This window comes from Piliocolobus tephrosceles, chromosome 11, assembly GCF_002776525.5.
Source record: "Piliocolobus tephrosceles isolate RC106 chromosome 11, ASM277652v3, whole genome shotgun sequence".
NCBI classification, from domain to species: domain Eukaryota; kingdom Metazoa; phylum Chordata; class Mammalia; order Primates; family Cercopithecidae; genus Piliocolobus; species Piliocolobus tephrosceles.
Window position 1 is genome coordinate 44,976,981 of NC_045444.1, and position 16,902 is coordinate 44,993,882.

At 36.8% G+C, this 16,902-nt stretch overlaps 1 protein-coding gene across 8 annotated transcripts in view; it reads right to left on the reverse strand.

The window, feature by feature from the left end:
* WDSUB1 (WD repeat, sterile alpha motif and U-box domain containing 1) overlaps positions 1–16,902 on the reverse strand; it is a 50,872-nt gene that overhangs the window by 28,439 nt on the left and 5,531 nt on the right. For 7 of the 8 annotated variants that reach the window (XM_023217389.2, XM_023217395.2, XM_023217394.3 and 4 more), the window contains 4 exons: positions 15,417–15,601; positions 10,853–10,945; positions 7,064–7,157; positions 446–479 (listed from right to left, as the gene is read on the reverse strand). In XM_023217389.2, coding sequence (XP_023073157.1) covers positions 446–479; positions 7,064–7,157; positions 10,853–10,945; positions 15,417–15,601 — 406 coding nt within the window. Of the gene's footprint in view, positions 1–445; positions 480–7,063; positions 7,158–10,852; positions 10,946–15,416; positions 15,602–16,902 lie in introns of those variants that run through there. The other variant, XM_023217396.2, reaches the window with a different exon arrangement.

Genomic DNA, 16,902 nt, shown 5'->3' on the forward strand with positions numbered 1-16,902 from the left:
ACTCCCATTTTCCAAGTCCATGATAACCTATTCTTTCTTACACCAGTCTCTAAATCCAGCCAGGACTCTAAAAATGGTAGGTCACTTTCAACCATATTCACAAAAAACCCTAGGGTAAACATTCATCCTTTGCTATTATGGAAGCCTGGTGTAAACGTTTAATAATTGATTGTATGTGATGTTTTGAACACTGGTGCTCTTTAAATATATATATTTTATGATCACATTTATAATCTATCCATCTTAAAATCATTACTGAAATATTTAAGGGTTTGTTGCAGAACCAATATCTTACTTGCATAACTATTTTAGCATTTGTGAAAATATACATGATCTTAGTCATACTAAACAGAAAAAAGACATACTTTTTCTACCATGCCTAACTTGAAGTTCAGTAGTCTAATAAACATAACTTTCATAGATCACAAAATTTTTAAATACTTACAGTATCATATACTATGATAGACTTATCCACTGACCTTTAAAAGGAAAGAAATTATAGGTGAAAAGTTCTATAAAAACAAAGTACATTATTTACATAATTAGTATTTTTAAGTAACGTTAGTAACTTTTCTAGAAAAGACAGATATTAACATACATTTAGAATGCAATCCTTTTGTTCATATGTATGAAAACTTTAATTCAAAAAACTACATGTGGCCAGGAGCAGTGGCTCATGCCTGTAATCCCAGCACTTTGGGAAGCTGATTCGAGCGGATCATGAGGTCAGGAGTTTGAGACCAGCCTGGCCAACATGGTGAAACCTATCTCTACTAAAAATACAGAAAAAAATTATCCGGGCATGGTGGCATGCACCTGTAATCCCAGCTCCTTGGTAAGCTGAGGCAAGAGGATGGCTTGAACCTGGGAGGTGGAGGTTGCAATGAGCCAAGATCATGCCATTGCACTCCAGCCTGGGTGGCAATGTGAGACTCCGTCTCAAAAAAAAAAAAAAAAAAAAAAAAAGCCATATATAAAATTCAGAAAATTATAAGCTTTATTAGAACAATGCCACTTTTTTCACTGTTTCTTTTTCCTCAAAAAGCTAATATGCAATAATCTATTGCTTTTAAATGAATTTATAATATTTCAGAGTATTCTCAATTGTATTTTCTAGTATTATAAATAAGTGATAGATGTAACCCATACAAGCAAAAGCTCTTTAGGGTAATAACTTTTAACAGCATCAAGGAATCTTACTTTTTTTTTTTTTTTTTTTTTTTGAGACAGAGTCTTGCTCTGTCGCCCAGGCTGGAGTGCAGTGGTGCTATCTCGGCTCATTGTAATCTCTACCTCCTGGGTTCATGCCATTCTCCTGCCTCAGCCTTCCGAGTAGCTGGGACTACAGGAGCCCGCCACCACGCCCGGCTAATTTTTTGTATTTTTAGTAGAGATGGGGTTTCACTGTGTTAGCCAGGATGGTCTTGATCTCCTGACCTCATGATCTGCCTGCCTCGGCCTCCCAAAGTGCTGGGATTACAGGTGTGAGGCACCACGCCCGGCCAAGGAATCTTACTTCTAAGAGTGTCAAAGAATCTTAAGACCAAAAAGTATAAGAACCACTGACCTAAATCATGATTCAATTCTTCACTTCTCTATTCTGACCTATAACCGCATTCTGTTCTCCATTCACTTTTCATCTCTAGCCACTTATATTCATCTCTAGACACTAGTCTCCTATAGCTAGTCTTTGTTAGAATTGCTTTAAAAGTTTCAGAAGTTCTCCTAAATTTAATATATAAGGTTTGAACAAGTTCTAACACCATCCTAGGTTCTCAGGAGTTTTTTGTTGTTGTTGTTTGAGTTTTTGAGTTGTTGTTGAGTGAGTCAGGGTTTCACTCTGTTGCCTAGGCTGGAGTGTAGTGGCACGATCATGGCTCACTGCAGCCTCCCCTGCCTGGGCTCAAGCGATCCTCTCACCTCAGCCTCCTGAGGAGCTAGGACCACAGGTGCACGCCAACATGCTCGGCTAACTTTTTTATTATTTGTAGAGACCAGGTCTTCCTATGTTGCCCAGGCTGGTCTCAAACTCCTGGGTGCAAGTGATCCTCCTGCCTCAGCCTCCCAAAGTGGTGGGATTACAGGCATAAGCCACTATGCCCGGTCCATCCTAGGTTCTCTATTATCTCTACAATCTGTTTTTCTGGCCTCATTTCTCCTTATTTATTTGAATGTTTACTATACATTTTAATCTACTCAAGAATTTCCTGCCTCCTGGAATGCTCTTTCTGTTCCTCAATCTTCCCATATCTGCACAGAAATTCTATATTGCCTTTTCCAAGGCCACCCCAACTATGCCCTACACACCTTCCTTAGTACACCTCTTTTTTCTTTTTTTTTTTTCTTTTAAAGAGACAAGTTCTCACTCTGTTGCCCAGGCTGGAGTGCAGTGGCATGACCATAGGTCGCTGCAGCCTCAAACTCCTGGACTCAGGGGATTCTCCTGCCTCAGCCTCCCAAGCAGCTGAGACTACAGGCACAAACCCCTATGCCCAGCTCATTTCTTTAATTTTTTTTTTGTAGGGACTGGGTCTCACTGTGTTGTCCAGACTGGTCTCAAACTCCTGGTCTCAAGTGATCCTTCTGCCTTGACCTCTCAAAGTGTTGGAATTAACAGGCATGAGCTACCACACCAGCCCTTAGTACACATTCTGACCTACAACCGCATTCTGCTATCTATTCACTTTTCATCTCTAGCCACTTATATTCATTTACAGCCACCTTTTATCCTACTCACTTTTTTTCAGTCTCCCTCTTTCCCATATGTATCCATTCTATCTTATCAATGACTTTTAGTCACAAATAGAATCTATCATTAATTGACCTGTTTGCATCTACTAAGTGTGATTTAAATATGCCAGTCGATTCTTCTAAAAACTAAATGTTTATTAAGTGTATTAATTTACATTTCTCATTCATTTGCCTGTATATTTGTCCAAATAAACTAAAAATATTCAGAAAAATATTTGAATGAGACCTCGAGCAACACCATATACCCAAAAGCACTTGATAATGTAAACTTCCATTTATCCAGAATGACTAGGAAAGACACATTTCCATAAATACAATGTTAACTAAGACACACATATATACAAACTGACAAAGAATTATAGTGCTATAAAATGAACTTAAAACAATATTGAGTATCACTTAACACTTCCTCCATGACTCAGAGGGTAAGTACATGTCAGGGTCTTGCAGTGTTATTAGTTCATCACCGTGAACATCAACTATTAAATAGAAAAGAGGGGACTTAAAATGTCTTCAAGAGCACAAACACTGTCTTATACTTTCTTTTCGATGCCCTATTCCAACTGGCAGAGAGCTGGGCACATAATCATTTTGTCAATTAACCTGTCCCCTAACACAGCAGAGCTCAACTTTATTTGTTTAAACTTTCCAATGATTTAAATTCTAGGTCAAAAGACAATTACTATAAATACTTTTTGATGATGAATAATCTTCATCTTTAGAGATGAAAGAGCCACATCTACAATAATAACAACATAACTAGTAATTTGGCTGGCTGACTGGCAAGAATTGGAGCATATGGAAAAAAGAACCATCAGCCTTAGTCTAAACATTCTAAGTGGAGGTTAGGAGCCTAAATATCTTAACTGGAATGAAAGCTGCTATGAAGAGTCATAAATGTGGGTCAGAATACTATGACCTGTGAGATCAGACCGGAAAGTTTTAGAAAATCTAATGGCAAGGAGAAAATATACAAAAGTATTCAAAAGGAAAAGAGTATAAAGTAATTGAATCTTGCAACTATGTTCCAGCCAATTGCCTAACAGAATAAAGCTCTGAAAAATAAAAGCCATGGTTGAAAATTTCAACACAGAACTGGAAATCATAAAGAGTGACACCACTGAAAAAAATTGCCGAATAGAAATTCTAGGACCGGCCGGGCGCGGTGGCTAAAGCCTGTAATCCCAGCACTTTGGGAGGCCAAGACGGGCGGATCACGAGGTCAGGAGATCGAGACCATCCTGGCTAACACGGTGAAACCCCGTCTCTATTAAAAAATACAAAAAACTAGCCGGGCGAGGTGGCGGGCGCCTGTAGTCCCAGCTACTTGGGAGGCTGAGGCAGGAGAATGGCGTCAACCCGAAAGGCGGAGCTTGCAGTGAGCTGAGATCTGGCCACTGCACTCCAGCCTGGGTGACAGAGCGAGACTCCGTCTCAAAAAAAAAAAAAAGATTCTAGGACCAAAAAATAAAATAAGCAAAATTAAGAATTCAATGGACCAGTTTAATATCATATTAGCTGAAGAAAGAATTAGGAAAGGGCAAACAATCCAAAATGAAGCACAGGAAACAGGAAAAAACAAACAAACAAAAAACCAGAAGCATAAATACAAAAGAGAGAATAAAGTTTACAGTGAGAAGGTATAATGTGCATTTAATTGGAATCCCAGAATTAGAGGACAGAAAGAAAGGAACAGAGGCAATATTTGAAGAGATAATAAATAAGAATTTTCCAAAAGTGGTAAAATATCATTCCACAGATTTTTTTTTTTTTTTTGAGATGGAGTCTTGCTCTGTCACCCAGGCTGGAGTATAGTGGTGTGATCTCAGCTTGCTGCAACCTCCGCCTCCTGGGTTCAAGCAATTCTACTGCCTCAGCCTCCTGAGTAGCTGGAATTACAGGTGCCCACCACCATGCCTGGCTAATTTTTGTATTTTTAGTAGAGATGAGGTTTCACCATGTTGGTCAGGCTGGTCTCGAACTCCTGAGCTCAAATGATATGCCTGCCTTGGCCTCCCAAAGTGCTGGGATTACAGGTATGAACCACCGTGCCCCGCCAAATGTCATTCCACAGATTTAAGAAGTTCGATGAATTCCAAGCAAACTAAATAGGAAATTCACACGCAGATACAAAGTGGATGTGCAAAAACCTCAAAACAGAAAATTTTATGAGCAGCCAGGGAAAAACACATGAATTACATCCAAAGGAACAACAATTAGAATGAAACTAACTTCTCTATAGCAATACACAACAATAATATATCCTAAAATGTGTTTGTTCCAACAAAGCAAGATTGGTTTAACATTTTAAAATCTTGTAATTTACTCCACTAACAGAGTAACAGAGAAAAACTATATCATCTCAAAAGATGTAGGAAAAATCATCTGATAAAATACAATACCCTTGCATGATTAAAAAAACAACAACAAAAGCTCTTGTAAACTAAAAGGAATAGAATAATAAAGCTTATCTCCCAAAATTGATCATATTATATAATGAAAGCTTTCCCTGTGCAGTGAGGAATCAGACAACAAGGCCTGTTATCGCTGCTTTTATTATCCTGGTAGCATCAACAGTTCAGTAAGGCACAGAAGATACCAAAGATAGAAGGATTAGAAAGGAAGGAACAAAACTATCATTATCCACAAATGATCTGATTTCATATATATATAATCCATAATAAGAAATTTTCTAGATAAGTCCAATTTATTTCCATTATATATTTCCTTATATTGGCCACAGCTTTTATATACTAACAACAAGTGCCTAGAAAGAAGGCTAATAAAAGATGAGAACTTCTATATAGAAGACAATTATTGAAATTCAAAGATAAATGAAGAAATATGCAATATTCTCAGATTACAAGACCAATATCATAAAGACGTCAATTCTCCCCAAATTCATCAGACTGTATATAATCCCAATTAAAATCCAAACAGGTTTGTGTGTGTGGAGACAGGAATTGGGGCAATTCAACAAGCTGATTCGAAAATTTACATGAAAACGTCAATAGCTAGGAATAGATAAAATATAAAGCCTGGGAAAGACAGAATGATATTAGAGCAAGGACAGAAACAGAACAAAGCAGCAGGTTAAGAAACAGACTCACAAATATATTGTCAGTGATTTCTGACAAGGGAGTACAACAAAATGGAGGAGAAAAGTGGTCTTTTCAATACATAGTACTAAGACAACTGGATATTCACGTAGAAAGGAATAAAATGGAATTCCTATTGTACATGATACACATAAATCAATTGTGTGAAAGGCAAAACAACGAAGGTCTTAGAAGATAATACAGGAAAATATCTTCATGACCTCAGAACATAAAGCAGCTAACTACACTAAAATTATTAACTGTGAAAAGGCAAATCTAGAGGGTGGGAAAAGATATTTACAACAGCAACAAATGGCTCAAATATAAAAATACACACAAACACACGCATATGCATATATAACAACAAATCAATAAGAAAAAAACCCAGGAAAAAAAAATGGACTGGAGACATGAACAGGCACTTCATAGAAGAGAAAATACATACGGCTAATAAACTTCTAAAAAGGTTCCAACCACTTGGTTCTGGGGAAACGCAAATTAAAACCATAGTAACGCAACACTACACACTCATCAGAACAGCTAAAATTTTAACAACTCACAATACCAAGTATAGACTAGGACACAAAACAACACTGCTACAGAAGTAGCAATTGTTCAGCCACTTGGAAACTGTTTGTTATCTGCCAAAGGTGAAAATGCACATATTCTATGACTCAGCAAGGCCATTCCTATGTATTTATCTTACAGAAATGCATGAACATGTGTACCAGGACATACAATAGATTCATCGAATTATTATTGTAATGCTCTCAAACCAGAAACAATCATATAACCATTAACATTAAAATGAACTATTATATATAGTATAATGTATCCACGCCATAGAATATTACACAGCAATGAAAATCAGTGGGCCACAGCTCCAGGCAATAATATGAATTAATGTCACAAGTGTAATGTTGGGTACATTACACTTGTGACAATGGAAAGGAAGCCCGACAAAATAATTCATATTCCATAATTTGTTGGAGGCCAGTTTTAAAGAAAACAGGAGTAGTGCATATGATCTAACATGCTGTCACCAAAAAGGGGCACTTGGAAGGGGAGGGCTTCTGGGTCAGAACCAGCAATGTTCTATTTCTTCTCCTTTGCGGTGGTTCATCAAGCTATTCTTTGAGGTTTCACGTACTTTTCCATATGTGTGTTTGATCTCATATAAAAATGGTTTAGGAAAATTAAACCAACTAGCTTACCCTGAGACTAGCATCTGCCCATCATGGGAAAAAGCACAAGCCAGAACAGGAGCACAGTGCCCACTCAGGGTACTTTTATATTTTAATTCAAAACCTGCAAATAACAAGGTAACAGAGATTAGAAAGCTGACCATGCTTAGAACTGATTTTTAAGTCAATATCATTTCACTTGTTTATTCAACAAATAATCTTTGAGTGCCTAAAGGACACAAAAATTAAAAACCCTCATGCAGTTCAGATATCTATAAGGAAATAATCGGGATGCAGTGTGATTAACTGGTTGCTGTTGACTAAAGAAAAAAGTAAGTTTTTAAAGAATTCAAGTAGTTTTACTCAGAAGTCTTTCTGAGGACTATAGACTAAGGCCTATGGCCTGGGAACTACAGGGCAGTCTGTGAGACCACTCCAAAGTGGTGCTTCAGCCCGCTGCTTATATACAGGTGGTAGAGGCTTAGTACGTGCAAAATCACATCAAACAGAAGTTACATTAAAGCAGAATCACATCAAGGTCTGGGTGTAAGAGTACATCTGGTTATAGATCACTAAAGTGCATTCGGTTACAGATTGCAGAAACATGATCACTAACCCCACCAGACGTTATCTCAGGTAAGAAAAGGCAAGGCTGGGCTCGTTTATCTTTTAAGGAATGTAGTGACTCAGGCAAGAGACATGAGGGACTCTGTGCTCTCCTCTTTTTTGTCTTCAAGGCATTCTTCTGGAGAGCTGCACGCTGTCACAGAGTTGGGGGTTTTGTGAAATTATGCTGGCAAGCAGAAAGGAGCAAACATGGCTTCTCCTGTTTGTCACTCTGTCTCACATTTCAAAAGCTCAGTAATGGATTTTAAAAAGCAGCTCAACAAAGGCTAGATGGGGTAATTTCATAACTACCAAAATTTTTAAACGTTTAAACTATACCACAATTTTGGTGTCTGATAAAAACAAAATATGCCAATTGCACAAAAGACTTTAAAAAACGCTTATAATTTTTTAAATCTGGCACTTAAAAATATTTTGTCATCCTGTAAATAATCAATGGTAATTTACACATCTTGTAATTCCAATATTATCTTTATAACACTCCTACAAAGTATAAAAAAGTGTAAAATCCCTTTTATGCTTTTAGAATTACTAAACATAAATATCACAACTATTTTAAAAGTATACTGAGGGAATTCAATACATTTTGGTGACAACCTATAAAAATAAATATTAAGAAATTGGCAGGGGTTGGGGGAAAGGAAAAGGAAATACACAAGGGAAATTTATAACTACATCAAACACAATAAAACCTTTTTTGAAGTGTTAAATGTCTTTTAGTGAGGATAACAAGCATTTAACTAAAGAAAAAGGTCATCAGAGTAAGTAAAAGTTTCAAGCTCAAAACAGGAAAAAAAAAATATTTTTATCTGGGAAAGCAGAGACACACACTAAAGTCACCATGCTAGAAATACAATGATGAACTTCAAAAGGCTTTCATTCTAACTGGGAACAGAGCAGTAAGTAGGCATGATTAATCAAACAAAGCAAACATATTAAGGTGCAAACCAAATTAAGACTACAAAACTTTAATACAACCATAAGAATAGGTTATGTCCTCAAGTATAAGACCCATATGTCTCTCTACTCCTCCCTACAAATAAGCAAATAAGGTACAAATGGTGATCAATGCTTTACGAAAAGGTTTTATTATTATTTTCTTTTTTTTCAGAGGGTCTCCTTCTGTCACCCAGGCTGGAGTGCAGTGGTGCAGTCTCGGCTCACTGCAACCTCCACCTCCTGGGTTCAAGTGATTCTCCTGCCTCAGCCTCCCAAGAAGCTGGAACTATAGCTGTGCACCACCACACCTGGCTAATTTTTGTAGTTTTGTCGAGACAGGGTTTCACCACATTGGCCAGGCTGGTATGGAACTCCTGACCTCAAGTGATCCGCCTGACTCAGCCTCCCAAGTGCTGGGATTACAGGCGTGAGTCACCATGCCCAGCCTTATGAAAAGGTTTTAACTGCATGTTTATAAACTGTCATGTATGTTTTTGTTAAAAAGTCAGTGTCAACATATTTTCCAGTAAACATGTGAAAGGCTTTACTTTTGAACAATTATCAAAGGAACATATTTATTTCCTGATAAAAGGTTCTTCTCTATACACTATACACTAGGATAATTATGAACAACAAAAATGTAGTTTGTCATTTAACTGAAGTGTACTAGGTAACAAATAATAATATTTTGAGGCTCCTGAACCAATCAAGATGACCACAATATTTCAGATTCCCATGAAAATGTCAATGAAGGAATAAAGACAGAAATGTACACTGGTAAAGAGAGTGGGAAGAGGGGCATCAGCAAACCAGACACTGAATCAACTTTGGGAAGGCAGAAAGCACATTAAATAATGAAGTATAAAAAAATAACAGCCCAGTGTACAAACAGACGGGGGTACAGCCAAGAAAGTTATTCTGCCCTAGGAAACACCCCAAGACTGGCCAAGTGCAGTGGCTCACGCCTGTAATTCCAGCATTTTGGGAGGCCAAGGTGGGAGGATTATTTGAAGCCAGGAGTTCGAGGCCATCCTGAGAAACAAACTGAGACACTGTCTCTATAAAAAATTTAAAAATTAGCCAGGGCAAGACCAGGGAGAGGAGGTGGAAAGGGTAGGAAGAAAATACCTCAAGATTCCAGAATATCAATAGCCAGGAAAAAGGAAAATTAGAATGACACAGACATAGACCTGAAAAGAGAAAAACTGACTGACTGTATACAGATCATTTGGCGTCTACCTCCAATCTCTCCCCAACTTCACTCTTAGTATGCTGCACAAAAGCCAAGCGCTTATCCCCGGTGAAACCTTTCAAACAAACAACTGCCTGGGAAGCCCTAGGGTGACAGAGTATCTACTCCCCAAGTCCCCAGTCCCTCACCCAGAAGGGCCAATTACCCACCTCCTAATCCCAGAGGGAAGCCAGCACTAACAAACCACCCCTGTGCACAGAGCTTCTAAACATTATTGTCTAATTCTTAAATGCAAACAGAATACTAAGCAAAAAGGGGACTCGACTGCAAACAAAGCTCAGAAAACAGGAGGGAACTTAAAAACAAAGCAAAAACTCCTAAAAGACATCCTGAGAGTTTTGAGAGTTTACCTTTATAACAGACACTATGAAAAGGAAACAAAGAAGATGGTGAGCTTTCAGAATCTGAAAATACGATTAACGAGATAAAAGATTCAAAAAAAGGTTAAGAGAAAAAGCAGAGAAAATTTTCCCTAAAGTATAAGAAAAGAGAGAGGAATGTCGGGGAGAAAAAAGAGAATCAATTCAGGAGGCCCAACATTCAATTAATGGAAGTTGTAAAAAGAGAGAAGGATGAAAGAAATAACATAACAGAATACTTTATTCCAAAACTGCACAAAGGAAGCTTCCTGACTGAATAGTACAATGGAAGGAAAAAGACCCACACACTAGCAAAAAGCAGTACCTACAGTGAATAAATAAAAAATATAGTGGTATAAACAATGTTTACAGAAACTGTGAAAACCACCAAAGGAGTTGAAATCAAGTGCAAAGCGGTCCCCTCTGGTGAGCAGAAATGTGCATGGCAGTAGTATGGGTGAGGTCATGATCAGCAATGAGCATCTGATTTTTCAATCATGTGTATTACTTTGATTAAAAGTTTCTTAAATTATATTTTTGTACTTATTTTTAGATACTCAGGGTACCTTAAGTAAAAAGATTAAACAGAAATTTTATCCAGACCACAAATAATTTTAGAGAAGTGCTACTTAGCATACATACCTAAGATATGAGTAAAAGAAACAATCCAAATTTTGACTTGGCAATCCTGACCACATGATGCCAATCGAAAAAACTGAAGACCTTGTTCTCCATCTAAAATTTGTTAAAAATAAATACAGAGAATTTGTAAAACACTGAAATCCCCCTAAAATTTCCATTTCTTAAACTGAGATCTATTAATTCTACTCATTTAAACCATGTTCACAAGCTATTAGTTAACTTATACCATTTAACAAAATGTTGATTAAAGAATTTCTTTTAAACAAGGTACTATATAGGATTATTAGTCCTCAAGTTGCTACAATAAAATACCTTTCATTTACATTCCTCAAAGAATAGAACTTAAGGCTGCAAGAACCAATACTGAGCCACTAAATAGAGCATCCAATTTTAGAGTCTGTGAGGCTAGCATTGATGGGAAAAATTAGGAAGAAAAGTCAGTTACTTTGACAGTGTTAAATGTTTAATCATCCCCAACCTTTATTTAAGGGTGTAGAATTTTTTTCCCTTATTTTTTTCTTTTTTTTTTTTTGAGACAGAGTCTCACTCTGATGCCCAGGCTGGAGTGCAATGGTGTGATCTCAGCTCACCGCAACTTCCGCCTCCAAGGTTCAAGCAATTCTCCTGCCTTAGCCTCCCAAGTAGCTGAGATTACAGGCATACGCCACCACGCCTAGCTAATTTTTGTATTTTTAGTAGAGATGGGGTTTCACCATGTTGGCCAGGCTGGTCTTGAACTCCTGACCTCATGATCCGCCTGCCTCAGCCTCCCAAAGTGCTAGGATTACAGGCATGAGCCACAGCACCGGCCTAAGGTCTTATCTAAAAGCCTGGTCTGTAGTTCACATGGAATAATGGGAATTTTTTTCCATTTGATTTAATCAAGCCAAAAGCTGGAATTATAGAAATCAAAAATAACATCAATTCACTCCATTTGGTTGAAAATATTACATTATTGAGGGAAAGTAATCAGTTAAATGGTGTCCCAGAAGCGCTACTACTTTACACTTACTTCATTTTAGTGTATCATTATATATCTACTAGATTAAGTTCCTAAACAATTTTGGATAATGTAAATATTGATATCATCAATGCAATTTTATACAAGTGGTACCTAATATCACATGTAGTTTCATCAAGTAACTTTTGGCATTCTTATGCAGTAAAGCACAATTCAGAAATTGAGGCTGGGCATGGTGGCTGAAGCCTGTAATCCTAGCACTTCGAGAGGCTGACACCAGGAGTTTGAGACTAGGCTGGGGAATATGGTAAGACCCTGTCTCTACAAAAAATTTTGTTAAATTAGCCAGGTGTGGTGGCACACATCTGTAGTTGTAGCTACCTAGGAGGCCGAGGCAGGGGATCCCCTTAAGCCCAGGAGTTTGAGGCTGCAATGAACTATGATCCCATCACTGCACTCCAGCCTGGATGACAGAGCAAGACCCTGTCACCAAAACAGAAATCTAATATCCATCTTGAGATTGCACTCTGGCTTACCAAATATTCAGTATATAAAATTTAACAAATGTATACACCTGGGCATGTAAATTTTTTCTATGGACTCTGCCTCTCTGAAAGTACAAACACTTTACTAACAAACAACGAATTAAATTCCATTTCACTGAAAGTTTTTCTAACTCCATGGGACTTCCATATTTCAATAGCATTTTTGTTTTTTCTGTAGCATAGGTTTACCCAAAATGTATCCTTTCTAAGAGAGATCTTGAGGGATACAAGCAATTCCTGATAATCACTGTCTTTTTAAGGCAAAACATTTTATTCACTAAATGGCTGACAGCAAAATATTTCTGTATTAGACCTAATTACCAAACCTATTTTTTTCATTGTTTCTTAACTAAGTAGATCCTTTGAAGTTAATTCTAAAGTTCTTTAAGTAGTGAAAATTCAGCTAAGACAATGGAAAATTACACAGCTTAAAATGTGCTTATGTTCAGTATCTAAATATAACATTTAGAAACATACTTTTCTTCAGGAAAAATATTTAAATTATAATAACCTAATAACCCACACTTTATCATTTAAAAACTGGAGAGAAATGATTATTTACTCTCAGGTGCAAACAGAATTATTTTTCCTTATTTCAGCAAAATGTCACAAGATGAGTTAATATGTCACAAGTATTTACAGATAATAACAAATAACAAATTAAATTTAAATTATATACTTTGTCTTCTAAATAAATACAGTTGTTTCCACAAATTCCTACAATAATCACTTTAAAGCACGTATCAATTTGTTTCAGAGAATTTATTCATAAGGTTAAGATATATTTCAAACACTGAAGGAACTCAAGAAGGCACGAAGATTAAAATTATACCGAGAGAAGTGTATAATATGTTCTAAAGGCAGGGTGGGGATGTGGGTGTCATTTCAGAGTCTCGTCTAGAATTCTCTGCCTGGTTTAGTGAGCCTTTCCTGACCCCAGAAGCTCCCAATCTCTCTAAATGCAGGACAAAAAAGCCCTTATTTTCATTCTAATATTAAAACTAATATAGTGGTCTTTTCATTGGAAATCTATCTTCAGATCATTTAGAACCAAAAAAGGAACCTAGATCTCTCCACACTTTTTTTTTTTTTTTTTTTTTTTTTTTTTTTTTTTTTTTTTTTTTTTTGAGGCAGAGTCTCGCTCTGTCACCCTGACTGGAGTGCAGTGACCGGATCTCAGCTCACTGCAAGCTCCACCTCCCGGGTTTACGCCATTCTCCTGCCTCAGCCTCCAGAGTAGCTGGGACTACAGGCGTCCGCCACCTCACCCGGCTAGTTTTTGTATTTTTAGTAGAGACGGGGTTTCACCGTGTTAGCCAGGATGGTCTCGATCTCCTGACCTCGTGATCCGCCCGTCTCGGCCTCCCAAAGTGCTGGGATTACAGGCTTGAGCCACCGCACCCAGCCTCTCTCCACACTTATATAATTCACCAGATTCATTGAGTGCCTGCAAGATGTGGAGAAGGTAGTATCACAGAAATGGAAGCAATGACTTGTTACAAGCTGTCCGTAGAGTAAAATAGCACAGAACAATATATTAAAAGAATAACTGCCTTAATTAAATTAGGGAGGCAGTTTAACATAAGAATGGATTTATGAAAAGAAAATCTATTATTTCAGCAAATCATTAAAAGGAATCTTACTCATCAATCTACATTTCAAGGCCTACTCTGTATCAGGTACGATGAAGAAAAGAGACCCAGGCCCTGCCTGCCTGGAGCTTACAAGCTAATAGGAAAAACACCATTAAATATTATCCATATAAATATAAAATTAAAACTTGTGATACTATTATAAAAGAAAAATAAAGCATGCAAATAAAAGACTATATCAAAATTATACAGATTTAGTGCAGGAGTTAAGAGCAGGAGAGGCTTATCTTTAGTGACTTTCAGCCAAATTCTAAAGGACATAACAGCAAACCAGGTAAAGGGTCTGCACATAAAACCCTTGGAAAAATCTTAGAAACATTCCAGGAATTAAAGAAGGTCAATGTGGCAAAAAGTGCATGACGCCAAGAGCAATTTGAGATTAGGGGGAAGCAGAACATGTTTTGCTTTAGGGATCTGGGATCTTAATCATATCTTAACAAGCCACTGATGGGCTTGAAAAGGAGGGAACACCACAATCTTCCTGTCTACTCTCTGGACCTGTTCTGTTCAATAAGGCAGTGACTGGCCATATGTGGGTGCCAAAGACTTGAAATGCAGCTAGTCCAAATTGAAATGTACTATCTATAATATACATACCAGATTTCAAAGACTTAGTACAAAAGATAAAGTATCTTAATAATTTTTATTATCAATTATTGAAATCACATTATATACTGGGATATACTGCTAAAATTAATTTCATCTACTACTACAACATTTTAAATTTTCCTAAGTGGCCTGCAGTACGTTGTTATGGACAGCACTGGTCTGGCAACAAGACTGCAGGGGGACAAGAGCTACAGAACTCCCATCCACTAACACGGAAAATGAAAACTTTAAAGAAAGAACTTTCCAATTCACTGTACCTATTTAAAACCAAGAGACTATATTCAGGAGCTCTGTTTATTTCTAAAAAATCAATTCTGTTGGCAAACATTTTATAAATTTAGTTTTTGGAAGATTAAATTAGTAAATGGAAAACATAGCTTCCATTTCCAATTTTTAAAGTTTACATTTCTACTTGAATAGCAACATAGTGTTTTTCTCTTTTTTTTAATTGCAATCCTGTCAATAGGGTTAGGTCCTCTAAACTGCCATATCCAAGGAATCTGAATCTGTTGTACCAATTTGAGTCACCCCCTGCATATAATAAAGAATGTAATTTTCTTGCAGGAAACTCCAAGGCCCCCCCACCCCCCAAAAAAGAAAAGAATGTGATTTTCTCATATATTTTTTCAGATTTCATTTTGGTCAAAAAAGAGAGAAGGATAATCCCTATACAGGAATAAATTAATAGGGCTCCTCACTCTACTAATGATAACATACAGAAGAATAAAAGAACAAGTCATATACAGCACAAATTATAAACAGGAATTTCTAGTGCTTAAAAGAATAAAATAACCAACCAGAAACTGGCTGTGAAGAAAAATTGCAGCAGGTAATTCCAAGATCATGTGCTTTTTCACTATGCAGACACCTCATTTTATCATCCCACACTGTTAAATCACCACATGAGGAGCCAGTGACAAAGAAGCTTCCATTAGGAGAAAATGCACATGCCACCAAGGAGCCATCTTTAACATTACCACATCTGAAATAAAAGCAAAAAGTGGGTTTTCATTTCAGAGTATCTTTTACCTTATACCACAGTCTCTAACAGCAGCGTGATACAGTAAAAAGAGAATAAATGGCTATAACAGATCTAGAGAGAAAGGACAACTGATGCCTACAGAAATAAAATATCATTTATATGCTATGAACTGAGATACACTGTCTAAAAGCAAGCAAGGATTTAAATACCCTCCCTTAAACATTTTAACTGGTATGTTCAAGCTTAAATTACAAACCAAAGTCCACATATCTTCATATTTTTGCACAGGGCAAATCAGTATAAACACATTAAAATCTGTAAAACTTAAACCAGAAAAGCAATGACAAGCAACATCAACTACAAACATATTTTTTTAAAAGGTAAGATGAAACTATTTTTATTGGAAAATATGTTATTGGAGTCAAAGGTACTTTCAATGTCTGTATTAAAAATTACCCTGAAGCAACAGTGAGGTCTTCAAATATAAATTATTCATGAAAGGAAAATGTTGTGGGCAAGTTAAAATTATGTTAGGAAGACAGAGAGGCACTGTGCTGAAGATATTAATATTAGATCAGTTAGGAAAAATAAGCTGTTAAAAACCCAACAATTAACGCACTGTCCCATCCAGCAGGGTATCTATCATTTATATATAATTAATTACATTCTTTACGGATAGTTATGCTATAGAGCCAGAAGTTGTCATTGGATAAGATTCCTTAGCTGACAGCTGGATTTCATGCATATAAAAAAGATATTTGGCCTAAGTGTTTATCAACACCACTTAAAACACATCACCCTTTTCAACCCAGACCTAAGCTTAAATGAGCAATAGTTGTTGACCAACTGGCATTTGTGTTCTGAAAGATGCTGGGAGAAGGAGGAAGGGGAGGTACACTAGGCTATTTTAATTGTTAATTACTTAAAAGTGCATGGTTTCTAATGTTCTTAATGTCATCTAAAAGTGTTAACTTTTTTTTGAGACCGGGTCACTCAGTCACTCAGGGTGGAGTACAGTAGTGCAATCCTAGCTCACTGCAGCCTCAAACTCCTGGGTTCAAGCGATTCTCTCACCTCAGCCACTGGAGTAGCGAGGACTACAGGCACACGCCACCACGCCTAGCTAATAAAAATAACTTTTGCTATGTATATTTTGCCACAATATAAATAAATGTGAATAGTTTTAATGTTGTTAAATTGCAATACATTACCAATGTAAATTAATTTACTGTTTTTTTCCCAAAAGAGTCTTTCTGGTGAGTTTTTTTTTTTTTTTTTTTTTTTTTTTTTTTTTTTTTTTT